Source organism: Netta rufina, assembly GCF_964035555.1.
Source record: "Netta rufina genome assembly, chromosome: 9".
In the NCBI taxonomy this organism is placed as follows: Eukaryota; Metazoa; Chordata; class Aves; order Anseriformes; family Anatidae; genus Netta; species Netta rufina.
Window position 1 is genome coordinate 12,460,653 of NC_140132.1, and position 24,713 is coordinate 12,485,365.

A 24,713-nucleotide genomic window follows, 5' to 3' on the forward strand; every position below is an offset into this window, starting at 1 on the left:
GACTTTTTGAGAATAGCTGCTGCAAGCTGTGACGGATCGGGAGAGCTGTGCATTGCCACGCAGCTCCTGCAGACCCTGAGGCATCGGGTCAGCCTCCCAGCGAGTGCATGCAGAGGCGTGGGTGCAGCAGCGGAGGATGGAAGTGCTTCGCCGATCCTCAGTCTTCGCTGCAGAGGTGATGGAGGTGTTCGACAGGTCTCCCACTGACAAGGAGCTTGTGTCCCAAGCTAAGGCTCTCTGCAGAGACTACATAAATTCAAGGCTGGTTCGAGCAGGTGTCAGCTGGAGCAAACCTGAGTGCAACGCGCCGGTGCCTGGCGGGAAGCTGGCCGAGGTGTCCACCATACTGCTGCGGCTGGGTAAGTCCCCGCGGGCATGGGTGCGAAGTGAGTCCTGCATGGAGCAGTTCAGACCAGACTAAGAAGGGGCCTGTGGTTTCTGGGACTGATGAGTGCCAAGAGGCTTTCTGTGTGATGATACAGAGGCTTTTGTTCTGTTGTGCATTTATTTCCTTAGTTCCTTGGGGCATGGCTCTGCACCCTGATTCTGCAGAGCTGCATTTTCTGAGGGAGGACTTGCGACAGCTAAAAAGTATGCTGCAGTCCAACAATACCCAACAACAAACCAATTTTATCTGCAGAAGACTGTAGCTGTGTAAGAGTTTTAGTTCTTTCAGTAGTTTTTGTCAGCTTTGCATTTTAAACAGGTCTTGCGGTGTTTTCTCCAGGCCCTGGTGACTTGGCTGCCTTGACGCAACCCAGCCTGGCGTCTGGTAGAGCACTGGTGGCTCCACACCTGGGCTTCAGCAGCAGCTCACCTAACTGCAGGGCTGTTTAATTTGGGGGTAATTGCTTAGACTGCGTGCACTGGAGATTTTACAAAAGCTGCTTTCCAGTGACAGCGCGTTGACGGCATGTTTCATTTGCTGTTGTTTACCTTACTCCTTCAGCAAGACCCAGCACTCTGCTTCTTGGAGGTGGCTTCCAACATCCCTCTTTGCCTCCAGGCTGGAATATCAGTTCACATCTGGCTTGGAAGCTACCATTAGCATTTGCATCTGATTTAATTACACCAAAGTTCAAATAAGTCTGGTGAAGCAACCTTTAAGTGGGCCTAACCAACTCAGGACCAGACTGGTTTCTCCACTTTCTCCTCTTTCTTTCCGCTTCTGTTTGATGTTATCCCAAATTTCTTTTTAGGGCATAGCTGTTCTTCTGTGTGGCCTTTTTATTACTATTCTTTTACAATTTTTCCTCTCCTGTGCTGACTAATCCATTTTTGTTTGTTTGTGTGTTTTTCTGTCAGTCTGGTGGCCCTTTTGTCCCCCCAGTTCTTTGCCTGGGCTGGGGGCTGCTTTCAGGCAGGTCTGTGGGTGGCCAGGAGCACGCTAAAGGGCAAGCAGGTGGCAGACTGGATCCGAAGGCGTCTCCTGGGTGACTCTCCTGTTACTTATTCATGTCCAGATGGAAAGTTTTGGCTGATGGTCCCGAGAACTTGGCGCCTTCTCTGAGCAAATCTGTTCGTGGAGAGCCATGGTACCCATGCAACGAGAAGGGGAACAGTCCTTCTTGTTCGGATAACACGTAGCTTCCACCCTGTTTGTTCAGAAACGCCACCTGCCACATGGCTGTCCCTTCCTTTTCCCTTTGTGGCCATATCTAGGGCAAGGCCATGTGGTATCTGGCTCCTACCAGGCGCTGTAGGCTGCGGCTGCTTACTGGACAGAGCAGTTTTTGCTTTGTGTTAGTGCTGAGAATCCTGTGGAGATGAGAACTCAAGGGATTTCCTACTCCTCTCGTACATGGCAAGGCAGCAGGGCCCGGTGAGCTGGCTGGTGGGCCAACAGAGGTGCTGGCCACAGGCTGTGCAGCTGCAAAGTCTTGGGCAGCATCAGCTCAGTGCGGCTTAGCAACTGGCCAGTGCAATTAACTGATCATGTGTGGTAAAACCTAATTGTATGGCCAAATGAGACAACTCAGAGCCACCTACCACATGTGGCATAGGTCTGGTTTATCTGAACTCCTCTCTCCTGTGCGCAAAACCCAGACAAATGCCTTTTCTCCTCTGAACTGAGCTCCTGCCTGTGGAAACTGCTGCTGCTGCCCTGCTTGCCCTTCCAAGATTGCTGCAGGAAAGAGGAGAAGCACAGAAATTGCTCTGAATATCACAAATTGTGCAGCCAGTCAGTTAACAGACCCTGAAGGATGCCAGCAGTGATCCTGGGACTTCTTTGCCGCACATTTTCCTTCCCCTGCTGCTCTGTGTATCGCTGTGGGGCAGGGCTGTGTGCTTCCAATCCAAGGGGGCCCTGATCTCATCTCAGTCCTTCAGTCGCTGCTTGTTAAAAGCTCTCCCAGTGGCAGACTACCATGTGCTGATCCCAGCCTGTCCCACTCCCCATCCGCCCCGCTGGGCTCAGGGCAAGGCTTCTTGCAGCCACAGGGAAGCCTGCGAGCTCCCTTTGGGGTGAGAACAGCTGTCGAATGGTTCGTCTTATCAGGGCTGGCCACACATGTGCAGGGTTTCCTCTCGCAATCAGATTGTGTACAACAATCCCATGGGCACAAAGGGCCGGCACAGTTCCTTTGTGGACTACTCCAAAGCCGGGCTTTGCCCATGCTGGGCTGAGTGCCAGTGACTGGTTCAATGAATTCAGGCTGAGCAGCTAATGCCTCTGTAGCAAGCTCCTGGCTGCAGTGATGTCTTTCCTTTTCAGCTCCCACGTAGTGACATTTTCAGGGGGACCGGCTGCCCTGTGGCTGGGACAGGACACCTGGGTGCTGCAGGGGGATGGCAGGGGGCTGTGACAGCTCTCCTCTTCCCCTGGACATGCCCATGCAGAAGGATGAGGGGCATCCTTTTCAATCTAGATCGCCAAACAGGAACCTACACACACAGAGCCTCAGTCCCCTGCAGTGTTTGCATCGTGTAATGCTCCCACAGCATCTTGGCCACCCTCATTAAATAGCCATGAGAGGTAACACCTTCAACCATTTCCCAGCTCGGGGAAAAAACAACCTGGAGCTGAAAGCACATCCTCTGTCTGTGTCAGGATCCTTGCTGCTGAGGAGCCAGGCAGGCAAAGGATCCCTTTGGAGGAGACAAGGAACTCCAGGTCGATGCTCTCTGCCTGTGGTAGCACAAAGTAGCTGAGCTGGGCTTCTCTTTGCTCACTTCATGTTGTGTGGCTCTGGGTGGATTCTTGGCTCTCATCAGCCTGCAGCATTCTTGAGTCACTCTCATAATAAGGCGTTTTTGTACAGGCTGAGAAAGGGCGTATCTCTGAAAAGCTTACGCAGGTGGACATGCCTCCTTCTCACTTCTGAAAAAAAATGGGGATGGCTTTGTTTCTCTCAGGCCTGTCTCCTGTAGCGGGGTAAAGGCAGGCACTCACTGGGTTCTGACTTTGACAGCCAGCCTGGGAACACCATTTGTATCAGGGATGGCTGCAGCCACGACACTGGTACCACTCCCTTTAGATGTCCCAGGCATAAAGGGCATTAGGGAAGAAGGGAGGAGATGCAGGGGGGTTGCCTCTAAATGACCCTAAGAACTCTGCTGCCTGTTTAAAGCAAGGTGGAGCTGGGGCCAGGGGGACACGAGAGATGACCCCAGTGGTCATTCTGGCATGGACCTAGTGCCCTGTGCGTTGACTCCTGCCTGCTTGCTTCCAGGAGATGAGCTGGAATACATTCGCCCCAACGTCTACCGGAACATCGCCCGCCAGCTGAACATCTCGCTGCACTCGGAGACGGTGGTGACAGACGCCTTCCTGGCTGTAGCCGCGCAGATTTTCACTGCAGGTACTGCACACAGATAGATACACAGACAGGGCTGGGGTGGAAAGGGCCGGGATGGGGCTGCCTCTCTCGGAGAAGGCATGTTTCTGGGATGGCCTGCAAGGTGGGGCCTGCTTTCTGAAAGCGCTGCGGGTAGTTTGGCCGCCTGCCCTGCTGTAATGATTTAATGAGGGCTCGTCCGTGCTCTGTTGTTCTGGCAGGGAAATGCCCTATTTTGTACATCCTTCTGGCAGGTTCTCATTCATTCGAGAAGCCATCTCCTGCCCTTCCTCCTGAGGAGGTGGTGTTACCTCATTGCACAGGGATGTCACTCATTCCAAGCTGCTTCGCTCACCACTGGCAGCCAGAGAAGATTCATTACATGGGAGTCTCCCTTGTTCCAGCTCATGCTGCTGCTGTTAGAGCCAGAACCAGCTCATCACAAGGGAGTTCCCCTCTTCCTGGCTTTCTTTCCCTCAGCAATAGCCAGAGCTGCAATGGTGCCTGCTGCTTTCAGTTGTTGCTTCTCCTTCCTCAGAGCCAGAGACGGGACCTTGGTCCTCGTGGCTAGCTGTTCCCCACAAGCAGGTTGTCTGAGCTTCTCCGTTGCCTAGGTGTGAGTGTTCTGCTTCTGTTTGCTCCTGGAGGTTACTGACAAAACCAAAACTCCACTCTGTGCTGCATTCCTGCGAGGGAGCCTTGGCCCCCCCTGAAAACAGTTTCTGCTGTACTTTCAAGCAGGCTTCCATGCTCAAAACCTTTTTATCTTCACAGTCAGCTATACATTTTTCAGAGCATAAACTGCATGGGAGCCACTGACACACCAGGGAAGCCCTGTGCTGACATCCTGGACTTCAGATCTGAAGTGTGTTGTGATGCAGAGCGCAGATCCTCTCCGGAACAGCAACAGATGGCAACAGAGATCTGAGAGGGAATGCTAAAGCCGGGCTCCTGTCAGGTTTAGCAAGGCAGATTTTCTCCCTGGATCAGGGACATAAAAACTGTGTCATAAGAAGTGGATAGATTTGTATTTTGTAGCTAGTGTAGCCCTCAATGTCCTTTCAGAGCCTTCCTGGAATGCAGGTTGCCTTTGCACTAGCCTGGCCTGGTAGGCAGTGTGGGCTCAGAAAGCAAGAGCCAGGCAAACACAGCAGGAATGTCTGAGTGTGACTGTGCTCCAAGTACAGGTGCCCTGTCTTGTCCTTTTAGAGCTGAGCTTTAATTATGCCAAGGCTTACAGAAAAAAACAGAGGTCAGGTTTGCAGGCTTGGGTGTTTGCAGTGCAGGTAAGCAGTTTATCTTCTTAGATGAGTATAGCTGACTGCATCAGCCCAAGTGACAGAGGGAATTAAGCCAGAAAGCTGAATGGGTACAGGTGGTGCAGACTGTGTGTGCTGCTGTGCTGCATAAACATGACGCTGGGGAGAAATCCCTGCTGGCTTCTGGGAGCCATGCCCTTGCCAGCATGTTTTGACAGACGCATCGAGAGCTGCGTTTTTTGCTCTTCAAGTTCCCAGCTCAGGAGTTGGGTGAAAATTTTGGGCGGTGTAAAATGTTTTTTGTTGAAAGTAAAGCTAGAAATTTTAACTCTTGGCTTTAACCATGGGGTTTTCAGGATGGTGAGAATGGGATCCAGACTCAGCCCTTTGAGGCTGGAAATACCAGAGACTTTGGGAGCATTTTAGACACAAAGACTAAAGCTCTGCAGCCAGTGCTGCCCCTCATCTGGGGACACCGTTCTGCATAAATTGCTGGCAGATGGCTGGCTGCGCAGGAAATGGATTCAAACCTCCCTGGTGCTCCGTGTCATCTGTTTTCTCCTCTTTCCCATCTCTGCCTCATACCAACTAGCAAGAAAACTTGTGACTATGAAGCAGGGGTTCTGTGTTCAATCTCTTGTATCTATTAATTATTGTAAGTTCTCTTGCTGCCGGGTGGCAGAGGGGGAATAGTTTGCTGATTTTAACATTCTTGAGTCCTAGTTGCAGTCTCAAGACTCAACATTTAATGCTAAATCCAGCAAATCAGAGTTGGCTGTGGCAGCCAGACATTCATTCCTTTTTTTTTTTTTCATAGTTCAGAGGAAAGAGGCTCTTACCAAGCAAAGGAAACCAGAGAGCTCAAATACAGTCTGAATTTTCAAGCCAATTACCAATAGCTAAAGCATCTGACCCTGTTTTTCACTGTCCAGTTTATTAAGAAAACAGCCACAGTCTGAAACTGCCAGGCCTAAACAGTCTGGAGAGTCCCATTAGTGGCATGCAATGCCTATGCAGCAAGGGAGTTGGGGATTTTGACCCTGTCTTGCTGGAGAGGTTTCAGATCTTCACACTGTACCTCTGGCAGTGCTTATGTGCTATCCCCACTGTCTACGCATCTGGACAAAGTAGAAGCTTTGGGTGGACATCTCAAGAAGGGAAGACTGAGGACATTTGGCTCCCTGGTTGATGCCTCTGCATGGGTGCTTGTGATGTAGTCAACTTAGTCAACTTTACAGCATTGTCTGTTCCACTGATCTCAAGTTTGCCTTTCCTCTGGTGTAGCACGGACAGCTCAAATCCCAGTTACAGCAAGATTAACAGCTGAGACTATAGGCAGAAAGTGAGCAGGTCACAGAGCACGGTAACGTTCAAGCTGTATTTTCCTTCCCTGTTTCTAACAAGCTGTTAGTTATCCTAGTCAAGGAGAGCCTGCCTGTGCAGAGCCTGGCACGACAGAGCCCTGACCTGTTTTGGATATGGAGGGATCTTCAGTAGCATCAGTTCACGAGTTAATCCCCTCTGAGCACACTCAGAGCCTCACTCATCTTCAGGGACAGTACAGCTGGTTCTGCCGGGTGGTCCAAAGCTGCTCTGGAGCCAGCAGGAGATTTTCCACTGACTTTAACAGGTTTTGGACTGGGGCCTGGCTGAGCTGGCATTTACAATAACTGTTTAAATAAATCCCCGAAGGAAGGGGTCACTTGGTGGAAGGACAGAAGAAGAAAAGGGAGATGTGTTTTCCTTTCCTAAAGGAAACAATTTCCCAGTCAGTAAGCACTGCTAGGCATGAGGGCTCTCTAAAAGAGGTCTTGTCCTGATTTTATATGGGTGCTGGTAAGTTTTCACTCAAGAGTGCTTTGGCTGAAGTGAACCCTGTACGACGAGGAGCAGGAATGTGTGGTTAACGGGTTGTCATGAGAAAACACTTTCCCCTGCAGCATCTCATGGCTGCCACATCACTTAGGCTTTATGAGATGAGCTTCCTGCCTTGTGCACATTCCTCTTGGCATCGTTCTCTTCACCAGAGGGAAGTGTATTGTGTCTGACCATATTCTCCCGGCTGTTGAAATGTAGCACTTGATCATATTACTCTTAGGCCTGATTTGCAAGTTAGACTTTGATGCTGAGTGGAGCAAAGGGAAATTTATTTGGGTAACCTTGGATAGCATGGTGCTTGGAGACTGCACAGTCGTGTCTCATGGCTCTTCGTGCTCCCCCTGGGGCAGACAAGCTGATATGCAGTGGGAACAGTTTCAAGAGCAGTTCTTTCCTGCTAATTCATTTTCCCCTGGGCTCGCCAGTGTTTACATGCCTCCAGCTCCACGGCTGGCCTTGAGTCTGCGACGTGTATTTCTTATTTTTAAAGATTCCTTCTAAGCAGCTTTTCACATGTTCTGCATCCTTTTTTTCAACCTCTGTGGATAGAAGTTTTAGGGCGATCTCTGTTTTAATCGCTGCATTCAGGACTGGTTTTCCACTCTCTCACACACAACAGAGAGCTGCGAATCACTTGTCCCTCAGCAGCACCTGGGGACAAGCAGCCCCTGTGGATGGCAGCCTGGCCTTAGAGGAATTTGGAGCAAGACAATGCTCCTTTCTCAGGCACTGGCCAGATACAACTCCACACGGTGCCACTGACAAGGCAGTCCTTGAGAGAAGAGCAAATGAAGCTGGAGTCCTGTGGGAGCGCAGGTTGGGACCTGCTGCGGGGCTGCTGGCCACTGGAGCCCTCCTGAGGCAGGGCGTGCCTCTGTGTGAAAGGAGCGGGTGCTCCATCCATGTGCTGAGGGGGGTTCACCTCATGCAGGCCCTTGTTGAGAAATATCAAGAATCCAAGAATTGGTCACCCTACACCAGAAATATTAATCCAAAAACTCATCACCCTACACCACTACGTAGCAACTGTGTCAGAGAACACAAGAGCTGAAGGGGCTTTCCTTCTATCCTTCTTGGACGGAGGTAGCTGGACCAACATGTCCATAGAGCAAGATGGTTTGCTGTGTATTAGGGAAATCAGAGGTCTAATACGTCTTTCTTAGGGTGTGGAAGAACTTTTTTTTTTTTTTTTTCCTGTTAGACAGTTGGGTTTAAAACAAAGTTAAAGCTACCTTTTTACTGGGGTGACCAGAGCTCCAGTCTTGGTTACTGCTGTGTAAATGTCCCAAAACCAGTGGGCTTGCTTTAGATATTTAGGAGTGAAGAGCATCAGTAAAAGCTTGGGAATGAGCTACTGGACTGTTCCCTACGATTTTGGGTAACTTCAGTTCATGTAACTCAAAATGCAAGGAGCCACATTTCTGTGGGGACACAGGATGGCAGTAAGAGGCTGACACAAAACTGGTTATAAGCCAGCTGAGATGCTGGTCCGGGAGGTCATGGATGGTGACAGGTAACCTCCTAAAGCCTCTTTCTTTGGGTGGAGAGGTACTGGCCTACCTCAGGACAGCCTCTGCCTTGCTAGGAGAAACCTTCAGCCTGGTGTTTTCTCATGTGGTTTTATAGCCTCTTCCTGGCTTGTTTTGCTGGCTGTCATGGTGACACACAATGTGAGAAAGAGAGATAAATAGTGTGAATACCACACAGGCAGTGAACTTCCTGAGTGACAGCTCTGGGGAGGGGACCTGCAGAGCCGACTCAGAAAATAACATCAGAATGCAAATAACAGCCAATTTAGCTACATTAATAACTTCCTCTGATCCTGCGGATAGTGCTGGTGAAGGACAGAGGATCACAGCAGACTGACCAACTGTGGGGTTATTGTTGTTACAGTGCCTTGCAAAAGGATCTGCTGGAGATTTTGATCTTGCATCAGTCATGAGTAGAAAAATGGCTTTTTTTTTGGAACAGTAAATGGGTTGTCTCCAGTCTAACAAGCCATTCCTATGACTGATGTTTGAATAGTTTCTCTGTAAAGTTTTGCACATTTTTACTAATAAAAAATTAATTCCTAAAGGTGTTAGTGTGAGCGTCACTTTTGAGGCATCAAGTGGAAGAACCCCAGAAATGCTTTCACACCTGCACGTATGTTAAAGAGATGTGCTCTGCTGCAGTGTGAGCAAACACAAGGACTTTCAGGCCCCATCCTAGAGAGATATTCGGGATGCCTCAGGGTCTGGGACGGCAATAAAGGAAAGAGGAAGGGTCTTTTAAATTTAAATTATATTCAAGGCTTTCTTAGCTGATAGATTGCTGAGCACATCCAGTTTCTATATCATGTGTTTAACCCCTTCTGGTGCCTAGATCTAGTGGCTAAACAACTATCTGCCTTTCCTCCCTCATACCTGTTTTCTTTCTTGTTGCAACCTCGCAAGAATGATTTTGTGTTTTCTTTAAACAACTAAAACTTCACCTGGCCTCTGTCTACATTTGGGACAGACCTTGGAAAGGCTCCGGAGGGATCTCTCACTGTAAAATACTTCCCAAAATGCTTGTCAAATACTGTATTCCAGATCATAAATTAAGGGGGGTAGTAAACTTCCCAGCAGAGCCAAAGGAAACCCACATGGTGGTGGTAGTTCTTCTCCATGCATGCAAAAGGGTTGCATTTCCAGGTCACTGGTCCTGACAAAGAGTCTGATCAGGGATTGCTGGCTGCAGTGTGTGAGCACGGAGGATTATACTCAGTGGTGCTGGAAAACTGCAAGGGAGCCCCAGGGAGGCTGGCTGGTGCCCAGAGCTGGGCTTCAGTGTGTTTCTTCAGCATCAACAGGAAGATGGCTGCTGCTGGGGCAACCTCCATAGAGCGCTCGCTAACGGCAGGTCAGCCTGGCAGGAGGCTCTGCTTTAGGGAAATTAGATGACTGACAGGCACTCCCATCCCTGCACTGCTCTCAGTGGGATGGGATATGCAGTGTTAAATATTCCAGGCAGGGCACCCAAACTCTTGAAGTTGCCTGGTTGTTGTTGGAGGCTGAGAGAGGTCCCTAGCTTCTCAGAGCATCCCAACCTCCTCACCTCTGTAGCTTTGCCTCCACTTTTGTTCTTGTATCAGAGTACAACTGACCGTGTGGATGCTCATCTCTTACGTGCTTTTCCTGTCACATTGGAACAGGCTCCTCTGAGCTAGAAAGTGGCGTGTTCCGAGTGGTGTGCTCATGTGTGAAGCTGAAATACCTCTCTTTTTTTCCTAGGCATAACGTGGGGCAAGGTGGTGTCTCTCTACGCGGTGGCGGCGGGGCTGGCGGTGGACTGCGTGCGGCACGCACAGCCAGCCATGGTGCACACCATCGTCGACTGCCTGGGAGAGTTTGTCCGCAAGACCTTGGTGACATGGCTGAGAAGGCGAGGAGGCTGGGTAAGAGAGGCTGTATGGTCTTTGCTTCCACACATGCACACCAGAAAATACCCCAGTTAAAGGAAGTGTGAGCGCCCCCGCTGCAGCTTTATGCAGAAAAACATTGAGTGAGATTCTGCCACTGCCCCGTGGCCACCACTGTCCTACACCTGTGCTAGGCTCCACAGAGCTCTGTCACTGCCTCCTGGTCCTGTCTGTGACAGCACCCGCTGTTCTGGTCCTCAGCCTCCTGCATGTCTGTGCTGGACTAATTCAATCCCAACCCACTGCTGTTCTGTTCCTGTCTCGAACCTGTCTGGAGCTTCCAGCCAGTTGTAGTTGGAGACTGCAAATAGGAGCCATCCTCTTGGGCAGCTGTTTTCTTGAAACTGAATAAATGAGGCCTGCCAGCTTATTTCCCATTCCACCTGCCCCACAGTTCCCAAATCAGTGATTATATACTGATGTAACTTGCCACCATGAGGAAATTTAGAGGGTTATTAAAACCTGGTAGTTCGTGCCATCCCTGACCTGGTGGTGCTCCGTGAGTAACTTCTGATGTAGCTCAAACTGTAGGGCACTTATGCTTTGAAGGGTACTGCTAACACTTATTGATAGGGCTGGGAGGGCTCTTGGCTTTCACTGGCCTGCCCTGAAACTGTGGTTGTGGCACAGTGTTGTGTTGGAGCATGGTACAAGCACCAGTTGGCTATACCCATCTGATTTCTTTGGCTCTCTCTGTACCCCATGGGAAATAAAATGCACTGCAGTGGAGCACTGGTTAAAGCAAGAGCTTTATTTAGGCGCTGTGGAATAGCCAGACACCTTTCTAGTGAGCTCCCCAGAAGCCTGAGATGAGTGGTCATCTAGGGTCAGGGTTGGAAGCTGGGCGATGTACGTCTCTCTCTGGGTCTCTGTGCCAGTCTGGCAGGGATATAGACACTTATTGGAAAGATACAGCCAAAATCCCTTTGGTACCGCCTGGCAGATGCTGTCTGGAGTTAAATGTTCCCATATGACACCACAGAGCTCAGGAGACATCTTGTTCCCAAGGCATGCACTCCTTCCAGGCTGAGCTGCAGTGGCACAGTCCTTCCTTCCCGAGAGGTGACATTTATTCCTGAGCTGCCAGGAAAGGGGCAAGCTCCCCACCAATCTCCGGCCCAGAGAGGGGATCTTTTTCCAAACTGAGCATTGCTCCTCTGTGCTGAGAGTTCCCAAGTGTGCCTATAGTCATCCCCATAACCTGGCTTCTGCAGGGATGAAGGCACCTGTCTGCTGGAGGGCAACTGGAAAAGTAGGCAGTGTTCTGATTTTAGATCCCTTGCATTTCCTAAGGGTCATTGCCGTCTTCAATCATCCCTGCCCTTTCTAAAGCTATGTCTCTTTGAGGCCAGCTGGGCTGAGGAACTGGTTGGTTGGGCTGAAGAGGAACCATTGATTTGCATGCCCCGATTTGTTTCATTTTGCATCTGCACACATAATTGTGCTAAGATACTGCAGAGGATAACCTGAAAAAACAATTCATCAAGTATCACTGTTCCTGCATGTGAAATCCCTGCCTCAACATCATTGGTGGGGCTTACTTTAACAGGGTACCTGCTGGGGCTGGTTGAAATGTTTTCTCTGAAACAATTTTTTCCTTTAAAAAAAAAAAAAGTTTCATTAAAATTGGAATGTTGCACAGGAATGTGTCTCCTCCTAGTCTCCAGCTAACTTGTTTCTTTGTTTTGGTAAACCATACATGATCTTGTGAGTTAACATCTTGTTTTAATTTTTGTTTTGCGTTATTAGACTTCTAAACAAAGTGTTTTGATAGTTCCAAATGGATATTTTTGGAAAGTTTGTTGCATAGCAAACAAGGCACAAAACCCACCCCCTGACCAGAGCTGCCTCTCGCCATCTGGAGAGATAAGCCCTGTCCACTGCTAGCTGCTTGTGCCAATCATTCCTCTTCACATGGCCATTACATTTTCCTTGAAGCTATGCTGCTCGCTCTCAGGCTCTGGCTCTAGGAAAGGGAAGCCAATGTCACTGCCCCCGCTTGGACAAAATGACTGTAAAAGCTGCTGGGCTGTGCTGATTGCAGCCTTATCAACAACTTTGGGCTGCGGAAAGGAGATATTTTCCCTCTAGAAACACATGGTTCCTTCAGCCCGGGGGAAGGCTCCAAATCCTTTTTCCATCATGTGCTGTGTTTCCCTGAGCGTTCCTCCTTTTGATCTAGGCACTGTGGTGTGAAATTGCCCAGCCTGGGTTCACAAATGGGCCAGATGAAACAGCTGTGTACTGGAGACCCTTTCGTTTGGCACCCGACCTAGCTGGTTGTTAGTTTGTCTTGGCCTGCAGTCCATGTTTCCCCTGTGCACAGGGCCCCTACCTCTTTTACATCAGCTCAGGAAGCATGCCAAGAGGAACCACCACACTGAGCTGTTTTGGGAAAGCCACTGCAGAGACCTTGGGAAGGTGTTTGGAAGTCCCCGCTCAGCAGTAGTTTCCCACACGCCTCCGTTCCAGGAATCCCTAGCCTCGTGATTCTGTTTTGGAGGGTGGAGAAAACCTCCACCTGCCACAGCCCAACACAAAACAAACGCAAAACCTCTTAGGAGAGACAGGAAACGTTTACCCCTGGAGGTATCATCTCTCCCTGGGGAGAGTGTGCAGCTTTGGCAGTGGCTTTAGAGTAGAACAGGAAGATTTAGCAGCTGCTATGTATGTTTTCTGAGCTTGAGACTCAAACTTTGTTCAATGAATAATTAACAGGCAAAGATCAAACTGTCACTACAACAGCTTATCAGTGCCTCACTGAAAGACCTATTTAATCAAAAAGCTTTGAAATTTCCAGTTCCAGTGCCTTATCTGGCATACTTTATTTGGATCACAATAGCCGAGGCAATTGTTAAACAGCTGAGCTATTTTGTTTATCTAAGCAAGCAGCACATGGGCTTGTAAGTGCTTCTGACTGCAGTTCCTCATGGCTAGCTGGGTGAGGACCTTGCCTTTGGCAGGCATGGCACAGCTTCAAGGGGGTTGCACTTTCGCATCCCAGTGGCTGTCACCCACCAGGTGTGCCTACCTGGTTTTGCAGAAGACGTGAGGCACTAAAGCCAGGAGCCATTCAGTTGGTGGGGAGCAATCAGCTGCGCTGACATCTGGATGCACGCTCAGGCAGGCACAGGGACCTGTCTTTCTGAGGGAAGAGGCAGCTTGGCACAGCTGTGTTTTAAATTTAACACCGTTCCAGTCCCTGATCCAGGCTGAATCCGTTCAGGCAAAGCATGGCAAGTTTGCTAAGCTGTCACTGAAAAGTTTAGGCAGACCCATTTTACTTTCCACCATGATACAGGTAAAAGACCTGTAACCGCTCGTGCTACGTTGCAGCATCTTCTGCTGTACGCTGGCACGGCTGCTTGCGATGTTTGTCTGTGCTTTTATAGCTGCAGGCAGCAGCATTTCTGCACCTTGTTATTCACCTTTGGGAACACCCCTTGCCCTGATTCAGCTTCCTCCTGTCCTCCTGTTTGTCTTGTCCATGACTGCCTGTATTTGTTCCTCCTGCAGTCTCTGCTTGTCAGATATTTGGGACATTGATGTCTCCGAACGCTCCCCGGAGAGCAGCAGTGTAGTGATGCAGCGTGCCAGCCTCTCAGGCTTTCCTGTGAGGGAGGAACCACCAGCACTGTGGGGATGGCTGGTGAGGCTGCTGGCAGCAGACTTGGGTCTGTAGAAGGCAGAGGAATCAATGCAGCTGCATTCAGTAACTAAATACAGGGATGTGTCCCTTCAGACCCCTGCCTGCTTTCTGATTGTAGAATAAGAGAATCGCAGAACGGGTTGGGTTGGGTTGGAAGGATGTGATTTTCTATCTATCTCTGTCCTGTTCGCTTTTCCCTCCAGATATTTTACACCTTCTCCTCCCAATGCCTGTCGAGATCATGTCTTCATGATTCGCTGGGTTGTTGTTCTTTGTTCCTTGCAGGCCAGCTTCCATTCCTGTTAATACTTGAAACCAGCTGCCCAAACGATCTTTAAATCTGGCCCATGTGTTGGGGAGGCATCTCTGCCAGCAGACACATTTCCACAAACAAAGCTTGCATTGCTTGAGATTTAAATTGCAGGTTGGCTTACTTGAATGAGTTCCAAATAAAACATTAAGGCAAGAGAAAAAGTGCAAGCAACTTGAGCTGATATTAAACAGGACAACCTCCGGGAAGCATCTTGCTTTACAGAAAAGGATGAGAGTGCTGCTATTGCCAAGGCTTTCTATCTTTTTTGAAAAGGAGAGGAAAGTTTCTTTTATTTCATTACTGAGAATGGAAAATGCTTGACAATATACCTGTAGCATTTCTTTCCCCAGGCATGGCTGAGAAGCAGACACTTTGCCGTGTTGATGTAGGATGAGGGAAGTGCCTTTCACAGAGCTCTCGAGCCTGATCTAGTAACCTGCTGTGCACAGAAGGTGTCAGGGCAAGTGGCTGTGGCTGTTCACAGCATGGCAAAGTGGTGCAAAGCAGCGTGTTGGTGTGAGAGTGTCTGTTTGGTGGCTGACACAGTTCTGGGCATCTCTGACGATCTCTGCTCCCTCTTCCTTAGGCAGACATCACGAAGTGTGTTGTGAATACTGATCCCAGCCTTCGCTCCCACTGGCTCGTGGCTGCTGTTTGCAGCTTTGGGCACTTCCTCAAGGCGATCTTCTTCGTGCTGCTGCCTGAGAGATGAACCCGAGCTGCCCGCAGCAGCCCCGTGCCCCATCTCCTCCCCCACTCCAGAAGCAGTGGAAATGGCAGCCTCTGAAGAGGAGGAAGAGAAGATCCGGGACAAACAAAAGGCTTGTTCTCCTCTCCCTTCAGCTGGCAGCAGCCGACCGACCACAGTCTCCTTCTGACAGCCGCAGGAGCCTCTCTCACCCTTATCCTTTCAAGAGCCTCATTTCCCTGGGTGACTCGTGGGTACGCCCCGGGCATCGCCAGTCCCTGGGCACGCTGACTGCGGCACTGTCAGACCTCTGTTCCTTACGACCGTGTTGCATGCTTATGCTAGTGCCAGGCAGAGGGGAGGAGGAAGGGGCTGATATTTGAAATGGAATAGAAATAAGAGAGGGGGAGCATCCCTCCCTCACTGCATGTGATTCTCCTCTTGGTGCCCGGACTTGCCTTGTGTCAGTTCTTGTTGTTGCACTCATGTTTGAACGCCACCTCCTCCTTCCAGCCTGCCTCTGGCTTGTCGGGCTCTCCCCATGGCACAGTGTGCCACAGGGGATCATTCAGCAGCGGGTTCTTCATGGGATGAAACAAATGTCTGTTGTGAGATGCTTCTCCCTCTGACGCACCTTGGAAATGGTGTTTTGTGGCTGTGTGTGGGGCAGGACCAGAGGGCATGTGATGAATTGGTAAGGGTTTTGCCGTCACCTCTCCTGCTGTGCTCACATGTAATGTTTGAAACAGGGGAGAGAGGGACAATGCCTTCAAGCAACGGCTCGGGTTTGGATTTTATAATGAAGACAAAGCTAAACGTGTGAGTAGGAAAGGCTGGGGGATGTGGTCAGAAATTACGGAAAGAGTAAGTGAGCTGCCTGATGTTGCGAAGGGGGAAAGCTGTGTCAAAAGCAACTGGTATATGTTTCTCATTTAATGTCATCGGAATTACAAATTGCAGTCTTCTTTGTGGCAAAAAAATAAAAGAAAATAGGTGGTGTTTCACTATTGCAAAGGGTATTGTATTTGTTTCCAGAGTTAAAAATTCCAAAAAAGGCCAAAACAGTGCAGAGACAAATACTTAGACCATGCTAAAAATACTCCAGCTTTTTTCCCTAGTAGAATGTGTTAATGTGTTAAAACTACAACTCCCCTGGTTCCTGCTTGGAACTTAACCCATGTTGCTCCCCTGTCACATCTCCTGCCATGGGAGGCACCCTGCTCAGTGCCTTGCTCCCAGGAGCACGGCCTCTCAGAAAAACACTGCTCTGCATGCACAACACGGGGCATTATATGAGTATTTGCTGTTATTTATTTATTTTTTTCCTGATTTCCCTCCCCATGCCCTGCGTTTGGAGGTAATTCACAGTTTTCTTCCAGAAATTATGAATGAGCAAGGCATTTACTTGTCAGGACGGATCCCTGCGAGCAGTGCCGTGCTCTGACCAACAGAGCTGCCAGCCGAGGTGTGTGGGTGTTCACGGCATTGCGCAGTGCTGCCTTTTACTGGTCTAGACGTTTCTTTTCGCTGCTCCAGCCTTTTTGCACGTGTGCTGCTCCCCTGACAACACATGTACGGGGCTTTGCCTGTTTCACTGCGCCTGTAGTGAAGAGTGCTTTACCAGCTCACTTCACTGCTACTTTTTCAATAGTGAAGTAATCCTGATGAAGGGAAACCCTGAGAAGATAACGTGGCCCTGCAGCCCCAGTCCCCAGGAGCACTCCCCTACTGTACCAAGGCTGGGTGCTCTTTGGCCATGCTACTGAAATCTGGGGGGGTTTCTGGTGGAGTTCTTCGCATGGATACAGCCGATGTTGCCCTGAGGTGGGTGCATTTTTGTCTTGGTAAAGCTTGCAGCAGTTCCCCAGATAAAACCGAGCTGCCTAAGGACTTTTTTCTTCCGTGCTGACATAATTCTGTTGGCACTAGGGGTTTTGCTGGCACCTCTCCCACTTGGGATTTTCTCCTGTAGATTCCTGATGGATCTGGCTGTACAAACAACCTGGGTATAGTGCACATGGTGAGCTCAGCTAACCACCATTTGAGCAGCACGGAGAGGATCCCCTCAGAGCTGTAATAAATGCACTAAAAGCTGGGGGGATGCGGCTTCGCTGTCGTAAAAAAGCTTCTGAAAAGTTATGAGAAGATTTTTGGTATCTGGAAGTACCCCTGTCATGACTTGGACAGTTCAGCAGCTGGTGAAATGCAGCTTGCCTTGCCATGCCTCGTGTTTGATGAGGTGTGTGAGAAGTGATGGAGCTAGCACAGTTGTACACTGCAGCTGTAAAGACCTTTCTCAATTTAAATGCTGTTTTGAAATGTAATACTTAAGGCTATGATTGCTTTTCGCATAAGTAAGTGGTATCAGGGAGACTATTAAGGACCATAAAGAGTTAAATGCACCAATTAAGTCAGTGTAATAAAAAGATAAGAATGATAAGCCAAATAAAGCAGCATTGCTAGAAAGGAATGTGTGTGGGTGGGAAGGGGGTTGCACACACAGGCAAAGATTCAGGCTGGAAACTGCTTACAGGGAAGATCCCCGTGGTGGAGATCTCCATGAGCAGGTTTCAGCCCTTCACCTGCACCCAAAATACAGTGCCCCTCAGGCAGCCTGGGTGCTGGGAGGATGCAGGGTTCACGATTATATCACTCGTGTGTGTGTTTTAAGAGTCAAATGCACAAGAGACAGCCGAGACAGGGGCTTGGGGAGAGGCTGAGGCAGCTGTAAAAGTGGGGTGATGCTTTCAGCCTGCTTGCCCCATGGGCTCTCCTTGTGGAAAACCCATGCAGTGTGCTGCTGGAGAGAGAGCCTTAGAGCTAGAGGCTCTCGTGCCATAGCAGCCTTCCCACCTTGGCCTGAGATTTTGGAGCTGCAGTTGTGTTTGCATCTGTTCCCATCCAACCTCTCACTCCTTGTGCAATAACCACATCGGCACCAGTCTTGCTACCAAAATAAACAGCGAGCAGAACTGCACACGCTGTTGTGCATTTGGGAAGCAACAATCCTGAGCCTGACTCAGTCAAGTATTTATGCCGTGTTCAATTTTAGTTGTAATATTTAGGCATTTCGGAGTACTTCCAGAGGTGCTTTACAATCTCAACAACTCTATGGGTCTATGACTTTTCCTTCTTCTGTTCCAGCCAGTCCTACCTGATGGGAGACACCGGGTTGGCTGTTTATCACCCAAGAAAACATCTTCCTTTTTATACAGTTGGTGAAGGTTCTGGGAGCCTGTCTAATTTATGTAGCTGCTAAAGAAAAAGAAAACCATATTTCTGATGCTGGATGATGAAGAACTGGGGAATGGGGCAATGGGGCTGCCCTTCACCCTGCTAGCCAGCTGTCCCTCAGCTCACATAAAATCCTGCGAAGCTTCTGCCTCTTGCTTTGCTGTCACCCCAAGACAGGCTGAGGCACAGCGGGGAGCTGGGGCTATTGCAACAGAGGCAGGGGAGATGCCTGGGGAATAGCAGGAGGAGGAAGAAAGGGTTGGAGGGGGGAAATGGCATCTTAAATATTTCAGTGGATATAGAGTACTTTGCAAATGAGTGGGCTGTGCATTATTACAGCAGGGAACATCAAGGTCAGAGAGAGGAGCCTGCAGGAACCTGAGCTTTGCTTTGTTCACAGAAGAGTGTGTCCCAGTAGGAATTATCACTGCCTCTCTGCGCCGTCTCTGTTTTCAGATTCTTGGTAATTGAACTACATTCATTCAGTGGAAGTACTTGCTTTATCAAAAAGGTAGGGAGCAGAAAAGCTGCCTTCGCTTGGGTGTTTCAAAGACAGGCATTTGAGAAATGCTTATTGTGTCCTAGACCTGATATTGTTCACCCCCAGCCTCACCTACACTGCTCCCTTGTCAAACCCTGGTAGTCAGTTCCCCTTCTTCAAAGCAACTAGAGAAACCGAAGTGGTCTCCAAGTCTCTCAGCAGATGCCACGTGTTCCCACACTGCCTTTTCTCTTGCAAATGGAAAGAAAACAATTTATGAAACCCCTAATTTATCAGGCTTACATCTGGATTATATACTGAAGTACAAAACAATAGAGTCAGGGAGCAATGTTAAGGTTTCCTGGAAAATTGCAATACCAAACTTCCTCATTTTCAGTCCTGTTGTTTAGATCTTGAGAAAAAGCTCTGCCTCCCTTTTTGTTATTCTTCTTTTAACATGCAAGGTCTGAGAGTGGCTTTTGTGTGCGATTAAACTGAAAATGAAGCATCTCAAGTCTCTTAGAGGGCTTTCTGGAAAGATCGGACCACTGAGGGGTCCTGATGATCTTGACAAGAGCTTTCTTCACGTGTCTCTCTTCCACATGTGGCTCCTTGAATTTCTTCACTGTTGTTGTTTTTTCAGTCTAGATTTTATCATTTTTCATAGCTATAAATCACCACGGTTTAATTATTTTCTTAGAGCAGCATGAAAACAAAACACATCACTAAACTGAAGACAAGGAAACAGGAATTTAATGTACTGCTGGCTGGGTCTATGAATTTCTTCTATTCAAGTGATTTGACAGATGGAATTTAAATACTTCCTCGGAAAAGCCTGTAACCTCTTCAACTCCAACCATCTTCACCCACTGGGATTATGAGCCTGTAGCAGAGCTCTGTTGAACTTTATACCACTATCCAGGACCTGGAAGTGAATTGCACGTTCAACCAGAGGCTGTGGGAAATAGAGTGCTCCTGGGTCAATCACACGACATGCAGTGGATGTCTGGCTGAGGTCATATAAATAAAAACTTTCCCCTTCCAAAAAAAAAAAAAAAAAAAAAGGAGAGGCAAAAGAGAGAGGAGGAGGAGGAGGAGGAGGAGGAGGAGGAAGAAGAAGAAGAAAAGAAAAAGAAAAAGAAAAAGAAAAAGAAAAAGAAAAGGAAAAGGAAAAGGAAAAGGAAAAGGAAAAGGAAAAGAAAAAGAAAAAGAAAAAGAAAAAGAAAAAGAAAAAGAAAAAGAAAAAGAAAAAGAAAAAGAAAAAGAAAAAGAAAGAAAAAGTGCTTACTGGGAAGAGAATTTCCAGCTTCCTTACAAACATATTTGGTTCTTTAAGCTCCGAAGAAACTTCCTCTAATTTCTCTGCCCACCTGCTAGAAGACAGCGCTGGAGCTTTTGTTCTCCATCACTGCAGGAGGACTTTCTGCTAAATCTCTCATGTCAAATCCTGAATTGTGGAGCTCAGAAAAAAATGCTGAAGAAACAAGTCCCCTGTTGTTTAAAGTTTCCACGACAAGCCCTATCTCATGACCTTCACTTGTGCTTGCATTATTCCATGCCGAAGCTCGATAAAAGTGTTTTCACCTCCAGAACTCCCCACCCCGTGCTGGACCGTGAGTCACCCTGGCCGTGTTCCCTTTAGGCCAGCTGAAGGGCACCCTGCTTGCACGCCAGAGGACACCAGGTGCTTTCACTGTCACCACTCTGCTGGGAGCGGAGAGGACGGGCCCTAGGCAGGAGCAGTCCCCCTGCAGCTCTCGGTGCCCCTTGCAGTCCCCAGCCTGGTGCTCCCTGGTGCCTTCAGGGCTCAGCCTCCCTGCTGAGGGGAGACCAGAAGGGCGAGGGGAGGGTGAAACCCTCTCATGTCTGTGCCTCACCACGCAGGTGGATTTCTTCGTTTCCCACCAGAATTAAGTCTGAATGTGTTGGTAATCTGAAGATTAACAAAAAAAAAAAAAAAAAAAAAAAAAAAAAAAAAGCCTTTTCTTTTGATCTCCTTGGCACTTCAAAAGAAAAATCACATCATCCATAAGCTTCTAGGACATTGCTCGCAGTTTCTCAGCCAGAAGGCAGACCAAGTGCCCTTCTGAAGCCTGGCAAGCCTCTACGGGTGAAATTCCTGTCCTTCTTGGTGCTTTAGCTGCGGGTTTGCTGCCAGAGCTCCCAGGGAAGGGTCTCTGACCCCTGTGGCCACCCCAGTACCCCAGCACGTTGTTTTTTTCTGCCAGAGGAGGCAAACCTCCCCACAAAGCAATCAATGCTGCAGAAGAGCTGGACTCTCCTTGCAGCGCAGTATTGAAGCCATGGCCCCATGAGGCAGCACATTTTAGGCCCTTTATTAGGGCCAGCAGTGTGCATTCATATAGGGTGAGAAAGGAGACAGCAGGATGGGAACTGGTAAGGGAGCAAACAACAGGGAAAGCAGTGTGTTGTGTTCAGAGCCTCTCCTGCCTGCTGAGCAGTGTCTGCCCTCGGGGTTTCAGCACACATGGCTGGTCCCTGGCTGGTATTAGCGGGCTGCTGTGAGCCAGGGGGCTGTGGTTCGTGGTAAATTACAGACATAACTTCCAGTGTCTGCACCCTTGGTTTTTATGGCTTAACTGGAGAAGAACAGCACTGCTAAAAATACTTACACGGTCAATATAGCATTTTATCTCCGAGGGAGAGCAGTGGAGACACTAAGTGAAGCCAAGGCTGTATATTATTACAAGCAATAAACCTACTGGAGTCTGCAGCTATCTGGATCTAAATTAGGAGTCATCCTTCACAATGGCTGCAGCATGTTGGTGGGAAAACTGGAAAAACAGCACAGCAGCTTTGCTCAAATTTAAGCAGATTAATTAAGAAAAAAATTAATTCTGTCCGTAGCATCCCCTGTGTTATTTTGACATCGCGTTCACATTCTTGAGGTTTCCTGTAGGAGTGATGGCTGATGGAAATGAGGACGCTGTGTGGGGTGGCCGAGTGGGAGGTCTCTGTGTTAAGCACATTAATTTCTGCTGCAGTGAGCTGCTGTGAAATGGGGACCTGGCTGGTGCCGAGAAGGCCATGGAAGGGGAGGTAAGAGACACGTCCATGAGTGCTGCAGCTGGGGACAAACATCCAAGCTGGAAGGGATGGCGTGGCCTCCGAGGAGGCTGCCTCAGGCTCGGGGGACATTTCCAAGGCATCCTTCAGAGCCATACTACCACACTGTGTGCCACCAAGAGAAGGAGCACGGGGGAAGAGTGGGCTTTAGCCCACGGCCTGGAGGGGCAGCCCAGGGAGCACCACCTGAGAGCACCACCGCCAGCTCTCCAGCAGGGCAGGTGGTGGAGGGGGAGTGCCCATGTCCAGTTCCCAATGAAGGCAGAGGAGAGCAGAGCTGTGGTTGACGGCAGCCAGACCTCCCGAGTCTAGCACACACGGGCAGCAGGAAAGCTGCCCCGTCACTGCCCAGCTCCAGCTCTCGTTCCCTGCTGCTGCAGAGGGCGGCCTGGCACAGCCCCAGCACCTCAGCCCTCCAGACACCCCGCATGGTGCCCTGAGGGACTGCTGATGCCACAAGGCTGAGCAGAAGCGAGGTGCTGGAGACATCGGGAGCCTGCAGTGACAACGTGCTAAGCAAGATTAATTTGCAGTTGCTTAGACCAGCTCATTTAGGAGTTCACGAAATGTAGGGCACTGAAGGAAAGGAGAACAGTGTTTTCCAAGAGTGCCCAGGGATTCATGACGTGCTTTCCAAAAAGCAGTTATCTTGCGAAGACAGCTTCTTACCGAGAAGCATTTGTTGGTTGTCCGTATTTATGTCTACAGACATAAAAATTCCAATCAGCCCATCTTTTGAAAGGAAGAAGAGCAGCTGAGAAAACATTTGCCCTTTTTCAAAGAGCTGTATTTACATTAGCATCGGAGTGATTCAGCACGGAGGCACCAGGCAGGGCTGGAGGGGACTCGGCATTGCCCTTGAAGATGGAGCTGAGGCTTACATCAAAAGCTGAATTTAATCCTGCTATTTTACACTTAAAAGACTAAGCAGAGTGTTTCCATTCTACTTCATCAACTTCTCCAAGCCCTCACAGGCCTTGAAGAAGTGAAATACTGAGTGGCTTTTCTCGAGAAAGTGTTTTTAAAGGTAGCTGTGGTCAGCTGGAGGTCTTTGCGTGACAGACGCCTTTTCCCCAGGCTGCCCAGACCTGTCACCTGGACTTTCTGCCGCAAAAATTTCAGAACTTGCTCCCTGTACCTGTCTCTGCCAGAGGCTTGAGGGACTGCTGTCTCTCCTGTCTCTCTGTAAGTTCCTCCAGGTCCTGTCCATGAGTGACACACTCTGCCCCAGCGTCCCCCCCAAGGCAGCTGGGGACATCGCACCTCCATCCCTGCAGCCTCGGCCTCTTTGCCCGAGTCTAGCTGCAGGGCCAGCAGCAGGACTGCGTGCAAACGAAGTCCCCCTGCCTTATCCCACTTGGAAGTTTAATTTAAGGAAACGCAACAACAGCTTTAAGCACTTGTTAAATGTTATAAGCATCCTCTCATGACCTCTGGTGCCGGGCAGCAGCAGAGGCAAGAGGGAGTGTCTCAGACCTCCAAGCGCTTGCAGCACTTCCTAAGGTGCTGATTGGGCATCCCACATCCGTCCTCCTGCATCCCTTCTTGCTGCCCAACACCACTTCCCCTGGGAGCTGGAGTGAGCAGCTTGTCCCACCACGTGCTTCCTCGCAGGTCCCATGGGAGCGCTGCAGCCCCAAGCCTCCGGGTTACGCTCTCTGATGGGGCCGGCAAGCCGACTCGCTGCCTTCCTCTGTGTATGCAGGGCGAACAAAGGGTGCTTAAAGGGTGGGTGCTGTGGGTATAACCCCCCCGTGCCAGTGAGATAAACCTTGGGGCTCAGCCACACTCGGCAAACCATAATCCCTTGCAAAGGAACAGTGGAAGGACTTGTAGAATTAAGAGGAAATAAATTTTTGTTAAAAAAAACAAATCCTCCTGTATTTTTTGTTTGTTTGGTTGGTTGGTTTTTGAGCTAATGGATCCCTCAGGATGATGAAGTTGGAGCAATCTGTCTGGATACATGGTGTGAAGGGAAAACTACTAAAAACAGGGGGTTGGCAGGGTTCTGCATGTCCCACTCACGGACTTCTGAGCTGCTTCGTTCCTTCAAACTGCAGCCAGCGACTCACATGGCTTTGTGACTCCCTCGGGCTTTCTGCAACTCTCCCCAGAGGCCAGCTAGAACAACTCACAAGTCAACATTTCGTCGTCTTTCCTATACACCGCGGTGAGAACGGGTAGTTTTACTTGGGTGCGTGTTTAAAACACTTTGAAAAACAGCTTGCGGCTTTGACCCAAGAAAACACACAAATGATTTCCAGAAAAACCTTGAGATCGGAGCACATTTACTCCATTTACACCTCGTGCCTCCTGTGATGTAGCTGTGCTGTTCTGTGAATGGGATGAGACAGACAAGGGGGGTTACAGCCATGGTTTCCTGGCCCTGCTTTCCAGGAGCATCAAGGGTGCACAGAAGATGGAGATGAGCGGCTTAGAAGAGTGAAAATATTTGAAAGTGTGCCTGTTCTCCAGGCACTCATGGGAGAACATAAACAGTGTGTTTGGAAATAAACCTGACACCTTCCTCTCCTTGTTTAGCAACCGCTCAGCCTCCTGAAAATGTGTTAGCTAAAAGCTGTCACAGGACCTAAATATTGTTTATCTCCTCCTTGGTGGCTGGCCTGTGGGATTGCTGACTTGCTGTGGTTTTGTGGGAATTCGGCTGGGGTGTTTGCAAGGAGGCAGTTTGCAAGGAGGTACGTCAGTTTGGCCTCTTACTGCTACAACAATGCTGGAAAAAAAATATAAAAAGGCAAAATAAGAGAGGTTTTAAGCAGCATGGTACAGAGCAAAAGCTTTTCAGGGATTAGCACCATCTGACTAGGAGCTGGCTGAGGCTTTTTGACTCTGACCTTCTCTGGGTGGCACTGGCAAGCACTGAGACCCTGTCTGAATATCAG

At 49.3% G+C, this 24,713-nt stretch overlaps 1 protein-coding gene across 1 annotated transcript; it reads left to right on the forward strand.

The window, feature by feature from the left end:
* Positions 1 to 136: 136 nt before the first annotated feature.
* On the forward strand, positions 137 to 15,920 carry BOK (BCL2 family apoptosis regulator BOK; the record flags this gene model as incomplete). The annotated part of the gene is made up of 4 exons (XM_084292315.1): positions 137 to 359; positions 3,675 to 3,803; positions 10,171 to 10,334; positions 14,907 to 15,920. 4 exons carry the CDS (start codon positions 137 to 139, stop codon positions 15,030 to 15,032), a joined length of 642 nt encoding a protein of 213 aa, XP_084148441.1. The 3' UTR covers positions 15,033 to 15,920.
* Positions 15,921 to 24,713: the final 8,793 nt, after the last annotated feature.